Genomic DNA, 23,759 nt, shown 5'->3' on the forward strand with positions numbered 1-23,759 from the left:
AGTTATTGAATAAATGGCAGATTTTGATGGACCATTCCTAAAGAGACAACATATATTTTTCTCAATGTGTAATATGATATTTGGAATTTCAATAGGCCCCGACTAATCCAGACAACATGCATCTATCTATATATGGAAGTAAAAGCAAAACGTGATTTAATGACGTCTCTATATATTGTGTGACCTCTGATGAACTAAAAGAGAAACTGCAATTAACATTAATTCTAATAATTTTGACTCATATGGAGTTTGTTATATTTTCAAGGGATGCCATGAGAATGTTATTGTTAGGATTTATTTTCGTCTTAGGAGCTGATGCTGGGCACATATTGAGACTATCAGAAGAAGAAGATTTGGCATTGGAACGGCAAATCCAGGCTATTAATAAACCCGCGATAAGAAGTTTCAAGGTATAATCGTACTAAGTAGATGCAAAATGTTTGAAAATCAACCTTATGTATTCATGTATCATATGAACAGACGAGCTATGGGGCTACTATCGATTGCGTCAATATATACAAACAACTGGCATTTGATCATCCACTGCTGAAGAATCATACAATCCAGGTCAATGCTGTCGCCTATTATTCCTATTCTGACTTTACTTTTGATTATATGAATCCAGAAATGGATCATTTCGGAACTCACTGGTAGTGCTTCGTTATACAGATGAAGCCGGAGCACGTTCCTGAAGGAGACATGAGAAAAACTCGACGGATGGCATCTTTGTATCTAGGCGGCCAGCGGTGCCCCAAGGGGACGGTTCCAATAGTTAGAGCCACAAAAGAAGATCTGCTGATGGCGAAGTATATTCCTCGTCACCCGGGAAGCCATATGGAAACCGAATATTCACCCAACAGTGATGATATCCCGGGCCAGCACGTAGGGCAAAATTCTTTTGAATTCAATGATCTAATTTCTAGTACGCTTGCATTTACTAATTGTGAAGCAATTTGATTGGTAATACCATCGAGTTAGCTGAAAACCAGGCTGATGATTCGGGTCTCCTTGATGCAGTCTGCAATGTTCGAATTTAGGCGCCCCACTCGCGGTGCCAAGGCAAGTATCTCTAATTGGAACCCTGCCGTTTCGTCCGAGCAATTCAGCCTTGCCAAGATCTCAGTCGTGGCTGCATCTGGTGCTGACTTAAACAACGTACAAGCGGGCTGGATGGTATCCTCTCTTCCAAAATCTTTATTAATATCCTTGGCTAATTAATTATTAAGTATTAATATATAGATAGATAGATTATAAGCTGATTTCTGCCCATTTTCTGCAGTCGTATGATAGTTTATATCCGGACTCCACTCGGCTGTTCATATACTGGACGGTACATAAAACATTTTCCAATATTTGATATTTATTCATATTATGATATCCTTACTATTTGATTCAATACAAGAAGTTTGACTCACATCTATTCTTCTTTATTCCAACCCCGAAGGCGGATGGGTATCAAAAGACAGGTTGCTATAATCTCTTGTGCCCAGGCTTTATACAAGTAAGCTCCACTCTTCCTATCGGCTCCCCGGTCCAGTCATCCCAGTACGGTGGAGCTCAAACCTTCACCGATCTTACTATAATTTAGGTAAACCAATCACGGGAATATGACTAAGCGACATATTAAATTAGAACGTGGGCTTATGATTTTATTTGCAATGAAGGGGTTCGAAGGCCACTGAAACTGATTCATGAGTAGGATCAAGCCAACGCTTGGACGAGATTAGTTGTAGCAATAGACTAAGTCGCTTATATGTGCTCAAATCGTGGCTTTTCTCCTGCAGGACACAAACAAGGGAGACTGGTGGCTGGGGGTCAACGGTGAACAAGTTGGATATTGGCCGAGATCATTATTCACTTCACTGGTACCAAACGCTAATGCAGTGGCTTGGGGAGGCCAGGTTTTCAGCCCCTTTAAGAGGCCCACCCCGGCGATGGGGAGCGGACATCCCCCCTCGGAAGGACTCGGGAAGGCGGCCTCCATGACTCACCTTCGAGCCTCGTTACCATTTAGTTCGACGATGTTCGTGGACCCCGAAAACTATGACAGCTTCTTTGTCGACGCACCAGAGTGTTACGATGCAACCTCCGACAAGAACCATGAGAACGGGCGTTATGTCTTGTATGGGGGTCCCGCTGGCTGTACGGCTAGCTAGCTATGGGTCTAGTCAACACACATTCTTGCATGAATAAACTCATCGCGATGGCTATATGAGTAATAATTTGCTACTCCAAAAATACTATTTTGCTAAGTTTTGTAAAACTGGCAATGTTTTCTGTTGAATTTTTTCCTCTCTCTTTTCTCTTGAAGGATTTGAGCACAGGGCGCCTCTCGCACAAGGCGCGAGTAAAAATAATGTCTATAGCCTACCCGTTACTTTTCATCATGAACCAACCGCACTTTCTACCATCAAGACCTCCATGACAGAGTGGCATAACAGGCTTGGGCATCCATCCTGTCGTGTATTCTAAGTCATATTCTTAAAAATAATTATTTTCCTTATCTCACTGTGAATTTCCCTTTGATTTTTGTAATCATGCCATTGCAATGAAAGTCACAAGCTTCCTTTTCCTGTATCTAGTCTTTGCAGTAATAGACCTCTTGAACTTATTTACAGCGATGTTTGGGCTCCCGCACCAATCAAATCCATAGATGGCTCTCAATATTTCGTTATTTTGTGGCTCATTTTAGCAAATATCCAATGAGGAATAAATAATATATTCTCTCTATCTTCCCTACTGAAGAAACAACGATCTTTACCGCATTCAAAGAACTTGTTGAAAATTTTTTCAACACTTCAATTGTTTCCATTTACACTGATGGCGGAGATGAATACCAAAGATGAAAACCATTTCTCGCTAGATATGGCATCTCACATCTCACTACACCTCCACACGCTCCTCAACATAATGGTACCTCTGAACGGCATCATCGCCGTATTGTTGACACCGGTCTCACGTTACTTCATCGAGCATCTTTGCCTTTATCATTTTGGTCTTATGCTTTCACTACTGCAGTTTATCCTATTAATCGACTTCCGACACCAATATTAAGCTGCAAACCACCTTTTTGAAGCAAATTTTTAATGAATCACCGAATTATGCAAAATTGAAGGTTCTTGGATGCTTGTTTTATCCCTGGTTACGTCCTTATTCCAAAAATAAACTCGAACCGTGGTCTCGACCATGCATTTTTCTAGGAACCTCTCTCTCACAAAGTGCCTATAAATGTTTCGATCCAATTTCTGAATAAAAAAAAAAAATTTCTCGTCAAGACGTGTAGCTTTTAAAGAATCCACATTCCCTGGTATAAAAGATTCATCCAAATTTGACTTTTCTAATCCACCTTTCACAAGTAATCTGTCTGACACTCCCACTCCTTTTCTCATAAACATGCCAAGATGTCGAGAAAATATAAAAGATGCCATGCAAAGTGCCCAGAAGTCCGCGCTAACACCCTCTGTGCATGTTGGGGCCGACGCAATGTCTTCTAACTCATCATCGTGCTCACCATCTCCCACAAATCTTGATCAAGCACCAGAAAGAACATCTCAGCCTCCTAGGACCAATAATAAATCTCCCCCGACCTCTTCCCAGAATGATAGCCACGTCGCCTTTTCTCTATCAAAACAAATAGATAATGCATCTACCATCAATTCAGATAATCCAAAATCATCCTCTAACCGTACCCATCCCATGGTAGCCCGGTCTCAAAACAATATTTATAAGCCCAAACAAATTTTTATGACAACAAAACACCAAACTTCCCCTTGTCTTGAACCAACTACTGTCTCACAAGCAATCAAAGATCCTAAATGGAGAGAGGCAATGTCTCATGAGTCCAATGCTTTACTACGAAATGGAACATGGGATCTTGTTCCAGCTAATTCTCAACAAAATTTAATTGGTTGTAAATGGATTTTTCGAGTTAACAGACGTCCTTATGGCTTTTTTGACAGGTACAAAGCAGGACTTGTCACAAAGGGATTCCATCGACGTCCTGGGGTGGATTTTAAAGAGACATATAGTCCAGTCATTAAACCAACCTCGATTCGGTTAGTCATCACCAAGCTTGGTGTTGAAATGGAGCAAAATTATTAAAACTATAAGAAGCAAAAAGAGATTTAATTGAATTATATCTATCCCGATATATATTTGTCAGCACTTGCAATCATTATACAAAATAAAGTTGAGTTTGATCATAATCCAAACTCAAAAACCAAAGGCAACCCTAATTACTTTCTTGATATTGAGATCATCCCGCTAGCTTCCGGAGTGATTCTTTCACAACACAAGTATATTCGTGATCTCCTCGAAAGGGCAAAGATGTGCGGGGCGAAGCCGATGAGAAGCCCAATGTCATCTTCTCCACTCAAACTTAATGACGGTTCTCACCCATGTGATAATACAGATTATCGTCGACTTGTGGGAGGTTTGCAATATCTTACTCTTACTCGTGCCGAAGGCCCTGTTTGGATTCAAAAAAATTTGATTTTAACTTTAACTTTAACTCAACATATTACATAACAAAAACACACGTTTCCCAAGTCAAATTTATAATCACATCTCATTTGTCCTTTTCCACAATCAAAATCAAAATCAAAGTAACTTTAACTCTGAATCCAAACGGCCCCTTCATTTTACGTTGATAAATTATCTCAGTTTATGCATGCTCCCACTCAATCGCATTCGACTGCACCGAAACAAGTACTTCGGTATCTCAAGGAGACCATATATATATATTTATCATGGTCTTCACCTAAAAAGAAATTCCTCACTTGCATTATATGCGTACTCTGATGCGGTTTGGGCAGGCAACTAGATGATTATTCCTGAACTACGGCTTATATTATATACTTGGGAAGTAATCCTGTCTCTTGGAGCTTGAAAAAGCAGCGTTCGGACTACAACATAAAAGAGCTATTGAAATGACATTATATGTCTTTGTAGGTTATTTATTTTACCTTTATAACAAATAAATTAATTGACTATATTGGTATTGTTTCTATAGACCTTTAGAGACAAATTTCAAACAAAGTTTTATTTGTTTTTAATTAGTTCAATTAGAAACAAATGATTTGCCTCTAAAAATAAGTAAAAGAATCTCATAAAACTATCTCTATATACTTTTTAGAAGCAAATATAGTTGTATTAATGTGTTTTTTATTCCTATATATAAAGCTCTACAAAAAAATAAATACAATGGCATTATATGTCTCTATAGGTCATTTATTTGCCTCTATAACAAATAAATTAATTGATCATGTTGATACTATTTCTATAGACCTTTAGAGATAAATTTGAAATAAAGTTTTATTTGTTTCTAATTAGTTCAATAGAAACAAATGATTTGCCTCTAAAAATAAGTAAAAGAATTCCATAAAATTGTCACTATATGCTTTTTAGAAGAAAATATAGTTGTATCAATATGCTTTTTATTTCTATAAATATTTTTTTATGGAATCAAGTAGCGAGTCCCCAAATCAAACAAACCAAGTCAATCAATCAACACAATTAATTCTACAACAAAGAGATTTGAATCCTCCACCTCCATTTTAGTATAACATCGCCTTATCCAATAAATCAATGCTCCTGACTTGTCTAAATTTGAGACTTTTATTATTTATTATACTTCAACGATAATATTTATATTCTAAATAAATCATTAATATTTTGCATTTATAAGTTTTATTTTCAAGTAACCTACAAAATAATAATATTTGCTCCAATAAAATATTTTGTGAAAGTTTATCTTTGTAAAGAAAATTTTTTGATAGACTTTTGTTTGAAATAATATCGGAAAATTTCGAATATAATTTTTGTAAAAAAATTGTTGGTCTAGCGGAAAGGCCATAAATTCTTGTGGTCATCGAATTTTTCTTAGATAAGTAGTCGTTGAATTTAAATAGAGAATGAGAAGAGAGATATGGTGAGGAAGAGAAAGAACAAAATAGAAAATGTAAAGCATGCAAGAGAATATACTTGCATTGAAGAAAAGACCGAATGACGAGCATATATATATGAGAAATGGTTCTTAGAAAAAAAAGAAGAAGATTGAAAGAGTGAAAAATTGAAATGAATAATGTAAAATTAATGACGAATAAAATTCTTATGTTGTAAAATTTTTACCTTTCAAAAGTAAAAGTTCCAAATTCAATTTAGCAACTCTTTATTAGTCTCTATACATTGATACACTTTAAAAGCGTATAAATTAGGCTCTATTGCTCATATTTAATTCAACAATTTTTTTAATCAATTGTATTAGAGACGAATAATATATCATATAGACACAATTTTATTTGTCCATGAAAGTAAAGATTTAGAGACAAACAACCCATATACAAAGACATATATCTTATTTGTTTTTAAAAATAAAGATTTAGAAACAAAACAATTATGTGTCTCTAATTTTTGTTTCTATAGATCATTTGTATTATAGTGTCGATAGCTCGATCTTCCACTGAGGCAGAGTACAAGGCAGCGGCAGCAACTGCAGCGAAGTTGCGTGGTTACAAGCTCTATTACGTGAACTGGGTGTCTCTATTTCAACCAAGGCAAGCATCTATTGTGACAACATCGGCGCTACTTATTTGTGTGCCAACCCAGTGTTTTATTCTCGTATGAAACATATAGCCATCGACTATCATTTTGTTCGAGATTACGTCTCCAAAGGACTCATTCATGTATCACACGCATCCTCCACCGATCACATTGCCGATGCATTGACCAAGCCACTATCTTCAACTCGATTTCAGCATCTCAGATCCAGTCATCCAAGATGGGTGTAGCTGACTGCTCCAACAATCTTGCGGGGGCGTATAGGGGGAAATAATTGAAAGAATTTTTCCAAATAGACAAGTTGATCTACTTTTGTAAATTTAGTATTTTATTAGCTAGATTGATTACTTACTGTAATTGTTAGTGTACCGTTGCTTGTATTTGCCTTGAATTAGGTTCTAGAATATTTACACCTGTATGTATATACATTACTCAAATCAACGGAAATCAAGCAATAATTTCTATCCTTACCCCTTGACGCTTTACAATTGACATTAATTCTAATTATTTTGACTCATATGGAGTTCGTTATGTTTTCAAGGGATGCCATGAGAACATTATTGGTAGGATTTATTTTCGTCTTAGGGGCTGATGCTGGGCACAGATTGAGGCTATCAGAAGAAGAAGATTTGGCATTGGAACGGCAACTCCGGGTTATTAATAAACCCACTATAAGAAGTTTCAAGGTAATAGTACCAAGTAGATGCCGAATGTTTGAAAATCATATATAATCAACCTTATGTATTCATGTAACACGTGATCAGACGAGCTATGGGGCTACTATCGATTGCGTCGATATATACAAACAACTCGCATTTGATCATCCACGGCTGAAGAATCATACAATTCAGGTCAATGCTGTCACCTATAATTCCTATTCTGACTTTACTTCTGATTATATGAATTCAGAAATGGACCATTTCAGAACTCACTAGTAGTGCTTCGTTATACAGAGGAAGCCGGAGCACGTTCTAGAAGAAGATACGAGAAAAACTTGATGGATGGCGTCTTTACATCTAGGCAGTCAGCGGTGCCCCAAGGGAACGGTCGCAATAGTTAGAGCCACAAAAGAAGATCTGCTGATGGAAAAGTATATTCCTAGTCACCCCGGAAGCCATATGGAAACCGAAGATTCACCCGAAAGTGCTGATATCCCGGGCCAGAATGTAGGGCAAAATTCTTTGAATTGAATGATCTAATTTCTAGTACGCTTGCATTCATTGATTATGGAGCAATTTGATTGGTAATATCATCGAGTTAGCCAAAAACCAGGCTGATGATTCGGGTCTCGTTGATGCAGTCTGCAATGTTCGAATTTAGGCGTACCACTCGCGGTTCTATGGCAAGTATCTCTAATTGGAACCCGGCCGTTTCGTCCTTTAGCTATTCAGCCTTGCCGAGATCTCAGTCGTGGCTGCATCTGGTGCTGACTTAAACAACGTACAAACGGGCTGGATGGTATCCTCTGTTCCAAAATCTTTATTAATATCCTTGGCTAATTAATTATTAGGTATTAATATATGGATAGACAGATAGATTATAAGCCGATTTCTGCCCATTTTCTGCAGTCGTATGATAGTTTATATCCGGACTCCACTCGGCTGTTCATATACTGGACGGTACCTAAAACATTTTCCAATATTTGATATTTATTCATATTATGATATCATTATTATTTGATTCAATACAAGAAGTTTGACTCACATCTATTCTTCTTTATTCCGACCCGGACGTGGACGGGTATCAAAAGACAGGTTGCTATAATCTTTTGTGCCCAGGCTTTACACAAGTAAGCTCCACTCTTCCTATCGGCTCCCCGATCCAGTCATCCCAGTACGGTGGAGCTCAAACCTTCACCGATCTTACTATAATTCAGGTAAACCAATCGCGGGAATATGACTCGGCGACATATTAAATTAGAACGGGGGCTTATGATTTTATTTGCAGTGAAGGGGTTCGAAGTTCACTGAAACCGATTCATGAGTAGGATCAAGCTAACGCTTGGATGAGATTAGTTGCGGTCAGTAGGCTGAGTCATGAGCTCAAATCGTGGCTTTTCTCCTGCAGGACACAAACGAGGGAGACTGGTGGCTGGGGGTCAACGGTGAACAAGTTGGATATTGGCCGAGATCATTATTCACTTCACTGTTACCAAACGCTGACGCAGTGGCTTGGGGAGGCCAGGTTTTCAGCCCCCTTCAACACGCCCACCCCGGAGATGGGGAGCGGACATCACCCCTCGGAAGGACTCTGGAAGGTGGCCTCCATGACTCACCTTCGAGCCTCGTTACCATTTAGTTCGACGATGTTCGTGGACCCCGATAACTATGACAGCTTCTTTGTCAGACGCACCAGAATGTTACGATGCAACCTCCGATAAGAAGATGAGAACGGGCGTTATGTCTTGTATGGGGGTCCCGCTGGCTGTACAGCTCAATGAAAAAAACAGAAAACAAAGAAAAAACTGAAACTAGCTAGCTAGGCCTAATCAGCACATATTCTTGAAGGAATAACTTATCGCGATGGCTATATGAGTTGTAGTTTGCTACTACCAAAAATACTATTTTGCTCATTAATTAAGGATATGCCTTTTATGGCCTTAATGATGAGATATAGTTATAATCCACGCCTGTCGCTTATAAGAACCGAATCATTTCACGCAAACACACTGTACGATGTTAAACATTAAATTAAGGTGGTCAATCTTGTATGGCATCACTAACGACACCGTGCGGTGTGACCATTAAGAGGAAGGTGTATAACACTAAGGGGGGCACCGCATATAACATAAAATTTAGTACTTTCTTTTTTGATTTATCAAAAAGGTATAGCGCATTTTTTGGGCGGCTCGCCCCGTTAACATATCGAAAAAAAGATGTAACGCAATAACACAAACTTTTACCTAATAATCGAGAAATTACAGATTCATTACTCGTTGTGAAATTATTATTATTCATTTATAAGCTATTTATAATTTTTATTTCATTATATATTTGGTTGATGGACTTTTAAAATTTTAACATGTGAGGTGCTTTCGCATGAAAAATTAGAAATCTTCTCTGCGTGCAACCCTCCGTCGATTCCCAACCTCTTTTTCGCTTGCAATGCTCGCGATGCCCATATAGTCAGTCATAAAATTTTAAAAAGTATCTGAAAAAATGGCATGCCAGAGTAAATAAACCGAAAAATAAGGGCATGCTGCATGCCTCAGAAATTATTATTGTTAATTAATAAACTCAGCAAGCAAAATATTATTGATTAACTAGTGTCCAACCCGTGTGTTCAACGTGTTTGTGTGAACATATTTATATTTTGTACGAATAATAATTATCACAATTTAAGATATTAATTTACTTATTAGTAGTATTATTGTTATTCAAAATAAAAGTTTTCAATAGTCAATTTCAAAAATAATTTTCAATAGAGTTGCGTGAATGATTTTGAGTAGTTCAGTTATAATTTTATGATCAATGTTCTTATTATGTCTTGTAAATTTATTTAATTTCTTGCACAATTTTGCTTTTGAGTTGACATTATAAAAAATAACATCATAGACCTAAAAAAAGGCATGATATTTCAAATTTTTAATTCTAACATGATGTTTCAAAAAATTCACAAAAAATTATGCAATATTAGTTTAGTTTCGCGTCTATTACGCAATCATTTATCTCGTCCATTTTGACAGAATTTGTTGGTGGCACTTCATGGTGCTTGTGGCACAAGGGAACTTGTCGAGTGGGTTCTGCGTTAATTTTTAATTACAAATTTTTAAGAAAAATCAAAGAACGAAAAAATTTGAAAAACCATAAAGTGGGTTCTCCTTTGGGTGCCTCATTTGTGGCCACCACCACCCCATAATTGGGGTCTACAATGACCAATATGAAAAACAGTAAGGAGATGGAGAGGCCGGCGCTGGCGACCCACGAGCGGTCATCACCTACACTCGGAGCTTGTGGATAGACCCTCCTCCATTGCCCGTATTTTTCTATATAATTATTTAAATGTCGTATTAGAATTAGAAATTTTGAAAAATAGTTGTGCATTGTTAGGTCGTTAATCGTATTTTTTATAGCACAAAGTTCGGATCTTATTGAATTAGAATGCAGCAGCTTAAAGTTTCTCTTTGTACTTTGTATACTAATATGCTGGAACGCTGTGTAAAGAATGAAGGGGAAAAAAGGAAAAGTAAATGGCAGATTTCGAAAGTAGAAAAACACGTAAAGGGCACAACAAAATAGCATTAAATGCTCCTCCATCCAAATCCACTGAGGAATCCTCGGCACAATGGGGTAGGAGTAGGACCATAAACAAGGCGAGTCGAGCCTGAATATACAAGTTCAAGTTTGGGTTCACCAAAATTTTCTTAGGCTCAAATTTGAGCTTGATCATGATCGAGACTGAAAGCATAAACTTGAGTTTGGCTCGTTAGACAAATCAAAAGTTTGGGCTCGACTCGTTTAAGCTCGGCCAGTGGACCAAGTTCGATAGAAAGGTCATGCTCGAGCTCGGGTTTAGACTTAAATTCGGGCTCGTTTAGGCGTGAGGAGGAAAAAAAAACTACAAACTAAATTATAAAAGAACAATGTCATGCAAAATATAATTCAAAAATGCAAATTACAATTTGATAGTATTAAATTCAAATTACATGGAGTGTAATTAAAGTATTACGTTTGACAATATGAAAAAATTATTAGAGTTTTGGTAATAAAAAAATTAAAATCGTGTATTTTAAATCAATAATAATAATAATAATAATAATAATAATAATAATAAGCTCGTTTAGGCCGAGCAGAATACTGTTAAGCTCGACTTGGCTTGTTTAATTGGCTAGCTCGAGTTTGAGCCGAGCTTGAGCTTAATAATAGCGAACCGAACTCAAAATTTTGCTCAGCCAAACCTGAATAATTCGTGAATATTCTCGTCTCATTTATAGGAGGTAATAGCAATTCTCATCATAATATAAGGCCCACTTCCCGCCAAATCAAAATCCTTCAGCTTCCTCCCAAAACCCTAACTGCCTCTTTCCTTCTCCTCCCTAAAACCTCCCACCGCCACCTCCGCCACAAAGCCCTGACGCTTGCCCTCCCCTGAGCGCAGCAATGGACCCCAAGGCCGTGAAGTCAGACCTCGTCCTGATCCTCGACTACGGCTCTCAGTACACGCACCTCATCACTCGTCGGATCAGAAGCCTCTCGGTCTTCTCCCTCTGCATTAACGGAACTTCGCCTCTCAAGGCCATCACCGAGCTCAACCCTCGCGTGGTCATTCTCTCCGGCGGGCCCCACTCTGTCCATATCCCCGATTCCCCGAGCTTCCCTGATGGGTTCACGGAGTGGGCCGAGTCGAACGGGGTCTTCGTGCTGGGGATTTGCTATGGGCTTCAGCTGATTGTGCAGAAGCTGGGGGGAGAGGTCAGGGTTGGGGAGAAGCAGGAATACGGGAGGATGGAGATTGAGGTGGGGAACAATTCGGGGATTTTCGGGAATAGGAGCGTTGGGGATAAGCAGGTTGTCTGGATGAGCCACGGGGATGAGGTGGCGAGATTGCCTGAAGGATTCGAGATCGTGGGGAAGAGCCAGCAAGGAACGGTGGCAGCCGTTCAGGGTCGGGACAGGCGGTTCTATGGGCTCCAGTATCACCCTGAGGTATCAATGAGCATCTCCAACCCCCCCCCCCCCCCCCCCCCCCCCCCCCCACCCCCTCTCGCTTGGAATTTTCAATCATATTTTGCCGTTACTTTCTGATTGCGTTTTGGTAATTTTCAGTTGTGAAATATGTGAACTTTAAATGAAAGAGTTATAATTTGCTTCAAATTTTTGTTGAGCTTGTTCTGTATGCTGTTGTTGTTGATGAAATTCTCGTTCTACCGCGGAAAGGTGCAAGCTTTGGAGTTTCTTTCTAAATCATTTGGTGTCACTAAATATTCTTTGACGGACCGACAAAAACTAATATATGGTTTAGAGTGAAGTTGAGTAGTAGTATCACTGTCCTGTTTCTGCTGAAGTTTTGTCAGTATGTCCTAGTTGATGGAATTTGGCTTTTTATTGTGTCTGGTAATATTTTCAGTCTCTTATCATTGTCTGTTGACATGTGTTATAGGTGACTCATTCACCCGAAGGAATGGAAACGCTGCGGTATTTTCTATTTGATATCTGCGGCATCGCAGCAGGCTGGAAGATGGAAGATGTGATGGAAGAAGAAATCGAAGTGATAAAAGGCACGGTGGGGCCTGAAGATCATGTCATTTGTGCGTTATCGGGTGGTGTTGATTCCACTGTCGCTGCAACTCTTGTTCATAAGGCAATAGGAGACAGGCTACACTGTGTTTTTGTTGATAATGGCCTTCTAAGGTGAGAGCATGAGCTTTTAGCTGGGAATTTTCAGTTTCATGTTTTTAATCATCCAATAGGGAGCTATTGTTCTCACTGTATATTGTGGATATCGGATCATATAGGTATAAGGAGAGGGAGCGTGTAATGGAGACCTTTGAAAGAGATCTGCATTTACCTGTTACTTGCGTCGATGCTATAGAGCAGTTCCTTAGCAAGCTCAAAGGTGTAGAAGAGCCTGAGATGAAGAGGAAGATCATCGGGAAGGAATTCATTTGCATCTTTGATGCCTTCGCCCATGATTTGGAACAGAAACTAGGAAGGAAGCCTGCTTACTTGGTCCAAGGAACTTTATACCCTGATGTCATTGAATCTTGCCCACCTCCAGGAACTGGAAGAACGCATTCCCACACAATCAAGAGCCATCATAATGTTGGTGGCCTCCCCAAGGACATGAAATTGAAGCTTATTGAACCACTCAAGCTTCTCTTTAAGGATGAGGTGTTAGACGCTTTCGCACTCTCATATGGTGCCATCTTTGAGATGACCTTCTTTCTCCTAATTAACATACTGATTGGATCTCCTTTGTATATCCTTTATTTAACAAGGTGCGTCAACTCGGGAAGATCCTAAATGTTCCTGAAGGTTTTCTTAAGCGTCACCCATTCCCCGGTCCTGGCCTTGCAGTTCGAGTATTAGGTGATGTGACTAAGAATAATGCGTTGGACATCCTGCGTGAGGTATGTCTTGCTTATTTGGAAGTTTCAATTTCTTCTGTACATGCTTCGCATTCTAAGTTTACAATTGTTCAATCTTTTCTAGGTTGATGAAATTTTCATCCAGTCAATAAAGGATGCAGGGCTCTATGATAGAATTTGGCAAGCTTTTGCTGTGTTCTTGCCGGTAAGATCCGTTGGAGTTCAGGGTGATCAGAGGACGCACTCCCATGTTGTTGCCCTTAGAGCCGTTACTAGTCAAGATGGAATGACCGCTGACTGGTAAACCGTCATTTCTTAGCACGGTTATATTGGAGTAGATCTTTTAATTCTGTAGTTCCTGTAGTGGTGGTAATCTTTTGGGCTCTATATCCAAGTTCTCAACAAGTTTGGGTCCTGCATAATTTTCAGGTATTATTTCGAGCACAAATTTCTCGATGATGTGGCCCGAAAGATTTGTAATAGCGTTCGCGGGGTCAACAGGGTTGTGCAAGACATCACTTCAAAGCCTCCATCAACGATCGAGTGGGAATGATACCATCGTGTCTGCCCTTAGTGAAAGTAAGGACCTATCCTATTGCAAATAGGCCGCAATCTTAAAAGTCTCGATCACTTGGGGCTTACTTCCAAAGGCGTTAAGTTTTGGGTAGATGATAAGATGATGTAAAATTTAAGATGTGATTCTCATATCGCCTGAGTTTTGTCTTTTAGCAGTACTAATAGAAGTGAAGAACCATTAGCGTCTTACAGATACTATGCACAAGAGTCTCATAATTTGTTGCTGTAGATTCCTATTGGATTTCTTGCGGCTCTGAAGTGCTTGATTTCACCTCCAATTGGTTAAGATGCATACTTTTTGGTTCGTAATAGAAAATTCTGATAATCTTGCTGACCGTCGAGTGTTGAATACATACTGGCTCTTACCTTTTCTTTGCGTCATTTTCGTGCTTTACTGCTGATAAGGTTCTGTTACCCTATTGGAAGTGTCATTCCTGAACCTCGGTTTCACTAGTGGATGATTCGGTTTTTGTCTACTGTCCCCACTATCAACCTATAGCAGTTTCCATCCGATCCTTTCTTTTTTTTTTTTTTATCAGTGCAGTTTCCATCTGATTGATTTCTCTTTTTCGTGTCTTAGTACTTGTGGTGAATCCCCTCACTCTATTTCCCTGGTCCATCACCTGTTTGGGCTTTAAAGTAATTTTAATTTTGATTGTGAAAAATGACAAATGAATGTGTAGTGTGTTTTTTTAAAGTTAAAGTTAAAATTTTTTACTTGAAAAATGTGTATTTTTATTGTGTAATGTGTTGAGTTCAAGTTCAAGTTAAAATTTTTGTGATTTTAATGTGAAACCAAGCGAAATGTCTTCATCCTCTTTTCCTCCTAAAAACTTATATTATTATCTAATGGCAGACAGTAATTGATGGGTTAGAATTTTCTCCATCATTCCTTGTGAATCTTGCCTAAATGTTTTTATTAAAGCATTGAATACGCAATTCTTAGTGCATAATGTTTGTCCCTACCCTAGTCTATATTTAGCTAGCCCCGACATGCCTAGGTAGCTTCACCATATCATACTTCCAAGTGATCATGCCCGAACCAAATTCTTCCATTCAACTCCCTGTGCTCGATTTATCTAAACCCCTCCAATCAACCTCTCTCTCCTCCCTCTCTCAAGCTTGTCGAGAATTGGGATTTTTTTACGTCACCAACCATGGAATCTCCAAGAAAACTTTCAGCCAGCTCTGTTCTCTGTCAAGAAACATCTTTGCCCTTCCTCAAGAGCTGAAACTTAAGCTCGGTCCTTCTTCTTCCATCAAGAGCTACACTCCTCGTTTCATAGCATCTCCTTACTTCGAGAGCCTGAGAGTGTGCGGGCCTGACTTTTATACTTCCGCAAAGTCCTCTGCTGATAAGCTCTTCGGGCAGCAGCATTCTGAACTTAGGTAACTAAAAGGACTTCTTTTTCTTTTTCAATGCTGTCCTTTTCTCTTTGAGCCTGCTCTTAGTTTTCATTTCTAATATGATAGTGAGATGTTGCAAGAATATGGAAGCAAGATGATGGAGATATCGAAGAAGGTCATGGAGGCTGTGTTGAAGTGTCTCGGAGACAACTGTGACACGAAGTTTTACAACTCCGAGTTCAGCGGCTGTCATGGATATCTGAGGATAGTTAATTATTCCCCGCCTGAAGACGGGGGAGAAAAAGAGATTGAGGGACTTGGGATGCATACTGATATGAGCTGCATAACAATAGTTTATCAAGATGAGATCGGTGGGCTCCAGATGAGATTGAAGGAAGGTGAATGGATCGACGTTGACCCCTGTGAGGATTCCTTGGTTGTCAATATTGGAGACCTGATGCAAGCTTGGAGCAATGGACAGCTTAGATCCTCTGAGCACCGAGTCGTTCTCAAGCAACCTGTGAACCGCCTCTCCCTTGCTTTCTTCTGGTGCTTTGAGGACGAAAAGCTTGTTTTGGCACCGGATGAGGTTGTCGGGAAAGGGAATACAAGGGCTTACAAGCAATTTGTCTGCCTGGATTATTTGAAATTCAGGGAGAGCAACGAGGAAGGTAAGTTCGAGAGAATTGGTTACACTGTGAAGGATTTCGCAGGCCTTGAACATAAAGTATAATGGCATATTGCAGAATCTTTACCGCATAGAAGTTGCATATACACATTATGATTTAGTAGCTTCCGTCAATTGTGATGTATGGATTTAATGGAGATATGAGAATAGAATTACTGGAATGCTCGAGATCGCCATTAGGGTTAAAATGCGTTCCCCGTCACTTCCTTGTTTCGGTTTTAAAATGTAACAGAAATTGCATTTGAGTTTGAGTATCTTGTACTATGATTGTGCTATGGTCATGCCATATATGTAAAATTTATGTGATGTCTGAATAATAGGAGTAGCTAGGAAGCATATAGAAAGAACTGTTGTCTTTAGGAAACTGACTTGGCGGGTTCCAACTATGTAACCATGGAAGTGTGTAAATAAGATTTAAGTACTGGCATTGTTCGTGCTGTTTTTCGATTATCAAATGCAAGTAGTCTTGTTGAATTTGTTTTTTCACTATTTTGTGCGAGGGGGGTTCTATAATAGACGTACGTGGTCATTCACGATATAAACTGATATCGAGTTTCATCGGAATCTATTATAAGCCGTACATGGTTTGAACAGAACAATTCGCTTGGATGAATAGCGGCAGCTGTTTGGGAGTCGGATTATCGGTTTGCCAGTCGGATTATCGGTTTGCCGACAGAACACATACGACCCTTCCAAGTCCCGCCTAGATTTGGTGGGCTGTTCGTCAATTGGATCTGCAGCATTTTTGTTTCCTACTGTTGTTTATAGAAGGAGAAAAAAAATAATGAAACAAATCTTGTAAAGAGAGGAACACTTTTGAGATCACAAAGCAAATCTTGCCCTTGGCATGTAAATCACGAGGCAATATAAAAATTGCGCGTAGGACCACCACAACAAACAGAGCATACTCGAGACGGAGACAACAACTACCATCGCCGTATGATCGAGAATAATCTCTTCTTTTTTTTCCACAAGGACCTCAGGATCTACGTAGGATCCACGGTAAGCGTTGATCCAGTTTCGACAAGAGGATCGGGAACGATTAATTTTGGAACGGATAATTTACCATTCGAATAGTTGCGCAATCATCCCCTCTCTAGGTTTGTGAACTTTATCTATCATGACTCCTCCTTTCCCTTTTCCTTTTCTCTTTTGGTTTGCCCCCCCAACCAACCAATCTGTTAGATTATTTCAAGAACATCCCATACAGACAGATCTTTGCTTTTACACTGACGCATGGTCAAACAATCAATAATATAATCTCTAAAAAGAAAAAAAAAATATTGATGACACAATAAAGCTCACACCCCTTTTACTTTAATTAGCATCCAAAGACAATCCTTTCTTTTCTTAATATAACCAATTAATCTCATCTGAACCTCCAAGGATTTATATTGGTAGTAAGGAGAAGCATAAATAATCATCTTATCTCATGTTCGAAACCCCTTAAGGTCACTTGCCAAACTAATAGGCCCAATTTACCTATATCGCCCAAAAAAAAAAAAAAATCATCTGGTCGTTTGCATGCATTTGCCCTTTCTCGTTTGTCCTCTCACCTACTTGTCCTTCTTACACTCCCTGTAAAAATTGTGATTCCATTTGGTCAAGATTTTCTTTACGAACATTTGTTATCAGCATCGCCTTATTCGAGCACGTGCCGAGTATACAAACTCAGGCTTAACAAGACTGTCCCTTTTTCGTAAATCAAGATTCTGTCGGTGAATCTTTTCACATGTCATCTTATCCCCTTCACCTGCAATTTCGGAAAAATTATCCAGTCCTGGGCGGGACCCATCCGAGAAGGAACCAAATGAACGTAGTCAACTGCAAGTGCAACACAATCGATTAGAGTCAAAGTATAGCCAACTATGTTGCACTTTGTAATGGACTATGTTCATTTAAAACTCCGGACAGATACGCCCAGACCCGGATAAGCTCCGGCATTTTCGATGTTCTTTTGCTGTTCTGTTTCAGTGAATTTTTCTAGTACTGGTCCTGCTCTGCATTACAAGACAAGAGTTTCTCTTTCACGTGCCCCTGCAACCTCTGTTTCTGTTAATGAGTGCCATCATACAATCCCATCCCATATAAATACTAAAAGCTCAATATGTGATCAGTTTCTTGCCAGAGAAAATCTAATCTAATTGACCTCATACAACCGACTGCTGTGGATGGTGATTTAACAGTCAACGGTTGTGATTCATCCGATCTTCGTACATGATTCCCAAAAAAGAGGAACAGACATCTCTTTCTCTGTCAAGTTTCTTCGGATTACATCTTCTGTCAACATTCTAATCTACAAAGTTACCTTCAGCTGCGATCCAAGGATGGGGAAATGGAGGAAGTTGAACGTCTCTGTTAGATGAGGATCGTATACGCGTAACCAGAAAAAAACGAAGATACGATACTTCCAGGAATTTCTTATTAGTTCATCAGACTGCTCAACCAGTACGGCATCCTCGGGGTCTTGCACAATGTTAGCTTTTAGCTGCTCCGAACAACTCTTTGAAGTGCTTGTCTGACTATTCCCACTGACAGAGTTGTCGATCCTCGATACTGCGCGTCAAAGCCAATTCACTAAAATCATGAATAGGTCCAACAGTTTGAAGATAAACTTTCTAGTTTTCCAATTTTCTGTTTTGATGAGTAAAACAAGAGAAAGCTCTGCTGCATCAAAGTTTAGAGGACCAATCAATTATAACTCCTATATATATTGCACTATAATCAGTCTTTTTCCGTATTTCCATCATTTTTCAAGGAGACAAGCCACAAACTGGAAAATTGAGATAGTTTTTCCAGGAAAACAATACCCTAACAAAACAAACTATAAAGCATTTAGAAATTGGAAGTACCTTGCAGTTGATTTTAAGGGAAAGAACTCCGTCAACATTGGATGACTGAACAGACTGTGAATCTAAACGGAGATCGCTGAGTGCTTCCATGATCTCTAGCAACACTCCTTCCCTCCAATCGCACCTTATCTCCATCTCCACACCCTTACCCTTTATTCTAACTGTTAAATTGTTATCAATTGAACCTTCTCTTTGTTCAATCTCTAGTTCTCCCATTTCATCAGCATCACGGACTTTCCTTTTTCCACCTGGTGGCCTCTTGCTGAATCCTGATTTGATATGGTCACAGTTATCGGATGTCCTCTCAAAAGCTTCTTGTGATTTCTTTCTTGATTTTGGCACTAACCCTATCGGCTCCTCCCTAACCGATTCTAACTCCTCCACCCGTCTTTTGAGATCTTTGAGGTAGTCGATTGTGTCATCTAACAAAGTCACTTGGTCGACCTGCAGAAGGCAAACCAAAACTTAATTCAAAGAACAGCTCCAAAGTATAGAATTTTTGCCATCATATATACTGTACAAGGATAGGATTCTATATACCTTGCCTATTGAAGGTATAATCGACTTTAGAGCATAAAAGCGTTCGCTTATTAATTCCCCCTCTGTTCTTTCTGACAACACATGAGTCGGTCCAATTTGGTCCGACTCGGGCCTTGAAACTCCATTTTTCTTGGCATTTTCTTCTGGGCAATTGAGAAACCCATGCTTCCGAGGAACCTCAAACAAGATTTTTTTCAGTATTCTTTGCGGGGTCCTACTTGGTTTCTGCAAATTTAATATCCCTTCTTTCTTCCAACTCGAGAAGCTCGACTCTTGCCTGCCTCGTCTGAAGCGGGGCCCTAGCATCAGCTGCTGATGGGATTTCAAGAGAGATGAGAGAACGTTCTGATAGTGCAAATCATCGCTCCGAGGCTCCACGGGGCCCACATCCTCGGGATCGCAATGGTCATTTATCTTCTCTCCCTTCAGAACTGATACAACTTTCACCGGCTCTACAAGGGTTTGAGATATGCAGTCACTGGAGTTCATGGAACAGTGAGCCCCACCGTTACTGAACTCATCATCTACGAATTGCCAACTTTGAACTTGAGAAGCCATCCCATTTGTTCCTTCGATCAGAAATGGGTCTTCTGGGAGATGACCAGGGTCAAACCCACTTGAGCTGATATTGGGAGAAGTCACATCTAGTTCTCCGATGACTGGAATCAGTTTTGTACCAAACACAGTATCAAAATCAAGGCCTTCCTCACTTCTTTTATCTCCTATACCGCGATCAGCATTTGTCGCGCCAATGATAGAGTATGGCATCTCCAAGAAAGAACTTTCGACGTGTTGAATGAGACTAAGATCCTCCACTACCTTCGAAGAATAAAAGAGATACATGATTATATGCTTAAAACGATTGAAGTTGATAGGAGCATGGGACAGTTTTGATGTAATACCAGTTCTGTTGTTCCCAGTTCGATCACACCCCCAGAGAATGGGAAGCACACTATAGTCTGAATATTCAAAACAGGATGAATGAAATTAAATTCTAGAGAATTCGTAAAGACTAATTTATAAAATCTAATACATCTTTTTTTTTTTTTTGTAAACGCAAAAAGTGTTGTCCAAGAATACATGATTTACCTGAATAGATGCACTCTGAGGACAGGATCAATCGAAAAACATCCAAAGGAGGGGAAAAAAACCTTAGATTAGACATTATGATAATAGCATTTAACTAATTTAAATTAGGAATTCATGGCTAAGAATCAGAACTTTAGATCAGATAGAAGTTGGCACCAGACCTTTGCAAGCAGAGAACGACTGAAGGCCTTGCTATCTGCATAAGGCGCATTGCATAGCCAAATGGGTTGACCTGTTGCTAATGTCCTTCCAGGCAAACTGCAAATTGATGCTTCTCAGAATGGTTTTCTAAATGCTTTCGTTTCATATGTTGCAGTCTCTAATGAAAAACGAAAGCGGATATCAAGAGTAATTCAACTTACCCTTCACCAATATCAAACACGAAAGACATGCAGACCAGATAATACCATTCGGTGTCGGACAGATCTTCAGGGGACAAGGAAGTGGAAGGCCTTTTAGATTGCGGGCTTGACTCACCAGCAGCGAGAGAGTCATAAAGTTCTCTGAGCTGTTTGCTTCTCTGCAATCCCAACTCGTCAGCCTTGATCTCTACTGCTTGAATTGTTTTCCTCGTCTTTATGTCGCCGTTGTAGTACCCATCACCCCATTCCAAGACCCTACAAGATATATGTTTGCAAAACAAGAAGAATTTTTATTCTACACTCCATATCAGATGAGACTAGATTTCCATAAGGGCTCAAGTCAGTTCTGCCTCACTTGACGAGGAACCTAAACTTCATACAGGCGGCACACATAACAACAAAGAATCAAAATGTATGGAACAAGTAGACAAATATAGGGAGTCAGTCGAAATTAAAACCATCTGATACCATGTAAATTGAGTCCCGATTGCTCAAGATGAGTGAGAAGATTGCTGTTGATGTATAGGAAGCATGGCTCAATCATGCTAAGGCTCTATGGTTCGAAGAATTACTAAAACTAAAGCAATTATTGGATGAAATCTGCAACATTTGGGAGGTGGATTTCACCTAGCAATTAGCATATCCAGTTCATCATCATAATAAAATGAAGAGCTCATAGTTTTACAAGGATACAGAGTGGAAACTGACAGCTAATGAACAGCAAACATTACAATGAAAAAAAAGATAAGTAAATTGCATCACATTTGAAGCTTGATATCGGCATCCGGTCCGTACTATGCCTCTCCCACCCAGTAGGTACCAGTCCAGTTGCAGCAACTTAACAACAGAGCAAGAGTCACAAGTTTCTATGGGCATATGAAGAACTTATTACAGAGGATACCGATGCAGAAATGACTACTAAGAAGAAGAAAGCAAGTGCCACTAAACTCACCCTGGTTGTGTAGCAGAGATTGACCAGAAGATCGCGTAGCTCCACTGAATGCTTCTAACAGCAAGCGAGAGCTGTTTCCTCAAGTTCTCTGGCATTCTTCCCTGATTATTCTGGGCCATACTCCAACGGAGGAGGAATGGAAACTGTGCGAGGGTCAAAGAGGTGGACTGACCCCAATCTTCACACGGCTAAGATGGAGGAACAAGCAAGCTGGGAACTTCAAGTTCGACACCCACATTCATCTCTCTCTTGAAAGCAGAAAGCTAGCTCAGTTTCTCCATGGAAGCATGACCAAGATGGGATTTTTGGACCAGAAAAGCCATAAAATGGAAGTGGGCAGAAGAAGAAGCAGCAGCAGGAGGAGGAGGAATGCAATTATTGCAATATATACGGGAACAATTAATGAGACAGGATCTCATCAATCATATGACCACAAATGAGGAACGGGCACCAACTCCACCTCCAAGTCAGGAGAAGCTAATTAAAGATCTAAGCTTTCTTTCTTTCTTTTTCTTTTTCTTTTTCTCCTTTTTTTTTTCCTTGTGTGGGGGGTTCTGTCTCTACCCAAACAGGTGAAACATTCTTGACCTACAGGATGATCCTGGGCAAAGGAACCACTTAATCTCTTTCCAGGTGGCCTGTCTATCTCTACTGAAAATTCACCACAAAAATAAAAAAGCAGCTCAAAAATACTACCTTAAATGGGTTACAGTTCAGAGAGATATAGCAGCAGCAGAGGTTCTAATTGGTTCAGAACTAGAGCAGCATTCAGATGGTATGACTCTGGAGTCTGGATGAAAATGCTTCACTGAAGGAAGAAGGAGCAGACCAGAGAGAGAGTGGGGGAGAGAGAGAGAGAGGGCGAGAAAGATGGGTGATGATGAACAGTAGGGACAGACATGAGACACCATTTAAGCAGGTTTTGCACGGTTATTAGTAAAATAAAATAATGACAATGATAATAATAAAATTCCTTTTCTTTTCTTTTTTTTTAAGGAGGAATATAAGATGTTTTTGGAGGAATTAATAAAAGGGAACGACCAATGCAAAGAACAATTATTATGTCCAAATGCCATGTGAAAGAACTGCCTTTTTCAGACTCACCCCTTTTGCAATTGCTGCTTGCTATTCCTCTGAAAATCTAAAAGCGCACTTCCTTTTATTTTTTATTTTTTTTAAATAAGATCCAAATTATAATTAATCAGGCAAATCTCAGCCGTTTGGTTGGTGGACATTCTTTCACATAGTTTGCACAAATTCGAATGTAGTTTGGGTATTGTTTGGAGAATGACCACCAAATATTGGTAGAGATGTTTGCCAAGAGCCACTTTTTCATGTCCCCATGCTACACACAAATGCAATACAATTTGGGGGTGAAAGCATGCATGTATGATAGGAGCGGCTTTTTTTTTTTAAATAAGTTATAGAAGTCATTTTTAATAGAAATAATCTATATTAAGGGAGTTTTACCTCCTTAATAACTGAATTAATCGGAAATCATTAGATTTCAAGATATTATGGTATAATACCGAAAAAGAGTACATATAAATATTTTTAGGGGTTCGATTTAGATAATAAGTTTTTCTGGGAGTACTCAATGTGGCATGAGAATGAAGTCAAATTCTTTATATATATAATCATCAACAAAAAGAAGTATTAGTGAGTCGTGCGATATATTTATAACAAAAGTATAATTCAATGCACCGTAATTTTATCTTGTAATCGTTCCGATTCTATATCACATGTATCATACGAGTCCTAAAAATGA

The 23,759-nt window shown here is 39.3% G+C and overlaps 4 protein-coding genes across 5 annotated transcripts; 3 read left to right on the forward strand and 1 right to left on the reverse strand.

The window, feature by feature from the left end:
- Positions 1-242: 242 nt before the first annotated feature.
- LOC116203371 lies at positions 243-8,856 on the forward strand. Its single transcript, XM_031535067.1, has 11 exons — positions 243-410; positions 481-567; positions 670-882; positions 1,018-1,173; positions 1,280-1,330; positions 1,785-2,142; positions 6,440-6,554; positions 7,100-7,244; positions 7,942-8,016; positions 8,127-8,177; positions 8,626-8,856. The coding sequence occupies exons 1-11, from the start codon at positions 243-245 to the stop codon at positions 8,854-8,856; spliced, it is 1,650 nt and encodes a 549-aa protein (XP_031390927.1).
- Positions 8,857-11,523: 2,667 nt separating this feature from the next.
- LOC116204898 (GMP synthase [glutamine-hydrolyzing]) lies at positions 11,524-14,495 on the forward strand. Its single transcript, XM_031537259.1, has 6 exons — positions 11,524-12,203; positions 12,658-12,908; positions 13,013-13,388; positions 13,496-13,627; positions 13,710-13,885; positions 14,015-14,495. The coding sequence occupies exons 1-6, from the start codon at positions 11,658-11,660 to the stop codon at positions 14,136-14,138; spliced, it is 1,605 nt and encodes a 534-aa protein (XP_031393119.1). The 5' UTR covers positions 11,524-11,657; the 3' UTR covers positions 14,139-14,495.
- Positions 14,496-14,656: 161 nt separating this feature from the next.
- On the forward strand, positions 14,657-16,651 carry LOC116204899 (gibberellin 20-oxidase-like protein). The gene is made up of 2 exons (XM_031537260.1): positions 14,657-15,550; positions 15,635-16,651. Exons 1-2 carry the CDS (start codon positions 15,195-15,197, stop codon positions 16,239-16,241), a joined length of 963 nt encoding a protein of 320 aa, XP_031393120.1. The 5' UTR covers positions 14,657-15,194; the 3' UTR covers positions 16,242-16,651.
- A 1,564-nt stretch (positions 16,652-18,215) lies between these two features.
- LOC116206154 (transcription factor EGL1) lies at positions 18,216-22,875 on the reverse strand. Of its 2 annotated transcripts, XM_031538938.1 has the most exons (9): positions 22,688-22,875; positions 21,992-22,592; positions 21,040-21,294; positions 20,839-20,935; positions 20,678-20,692; positions 20,491-20,547; positions 19,589-20,407; positions 19,049-19,492; positions 18,216-18,752 (listed from the first exon to the last, which is right to left on the reverse strand). In XM_031538938.1, the coding sequence occupies exons 2-9, from the start codon at positions 22,108-22,110 to the stop codon at positions 18,681-18,683; spliced, it is 1,878 nt and encodes a 625-aa protein (XP_031394798.1). In that variant the 5' UTR covers positions 22,111-22,592; positions 22,688-22,875; the 3' UTR covers positions 18,216-18,680. The 2 variants fall into 2 exon arrangements, with proteins under 2 accessions (XP_031394798.1, XP_031394796.1); XM_031538936.1 differs by having other exon boundaries at positions 21,992-22,875.
- Positions 22,876-23,759: the final 884 nt, after the last annotated feature.

Source organism: Punica granatum, chromosome 4 (assembly GCF_007655135.1).
Source record: "Punica granatum isolate Tunisia-2019 chromosome 4, ASM765513v2, whole genome shotgun sequence".
NCBI classification, from domain to species: domain Eukaryota; kingdom Viridiplantae; phylum Streptophyta; class Magnoliopsida; order Myrtales; family Lythraceae; genus Punica; species Punica granatum.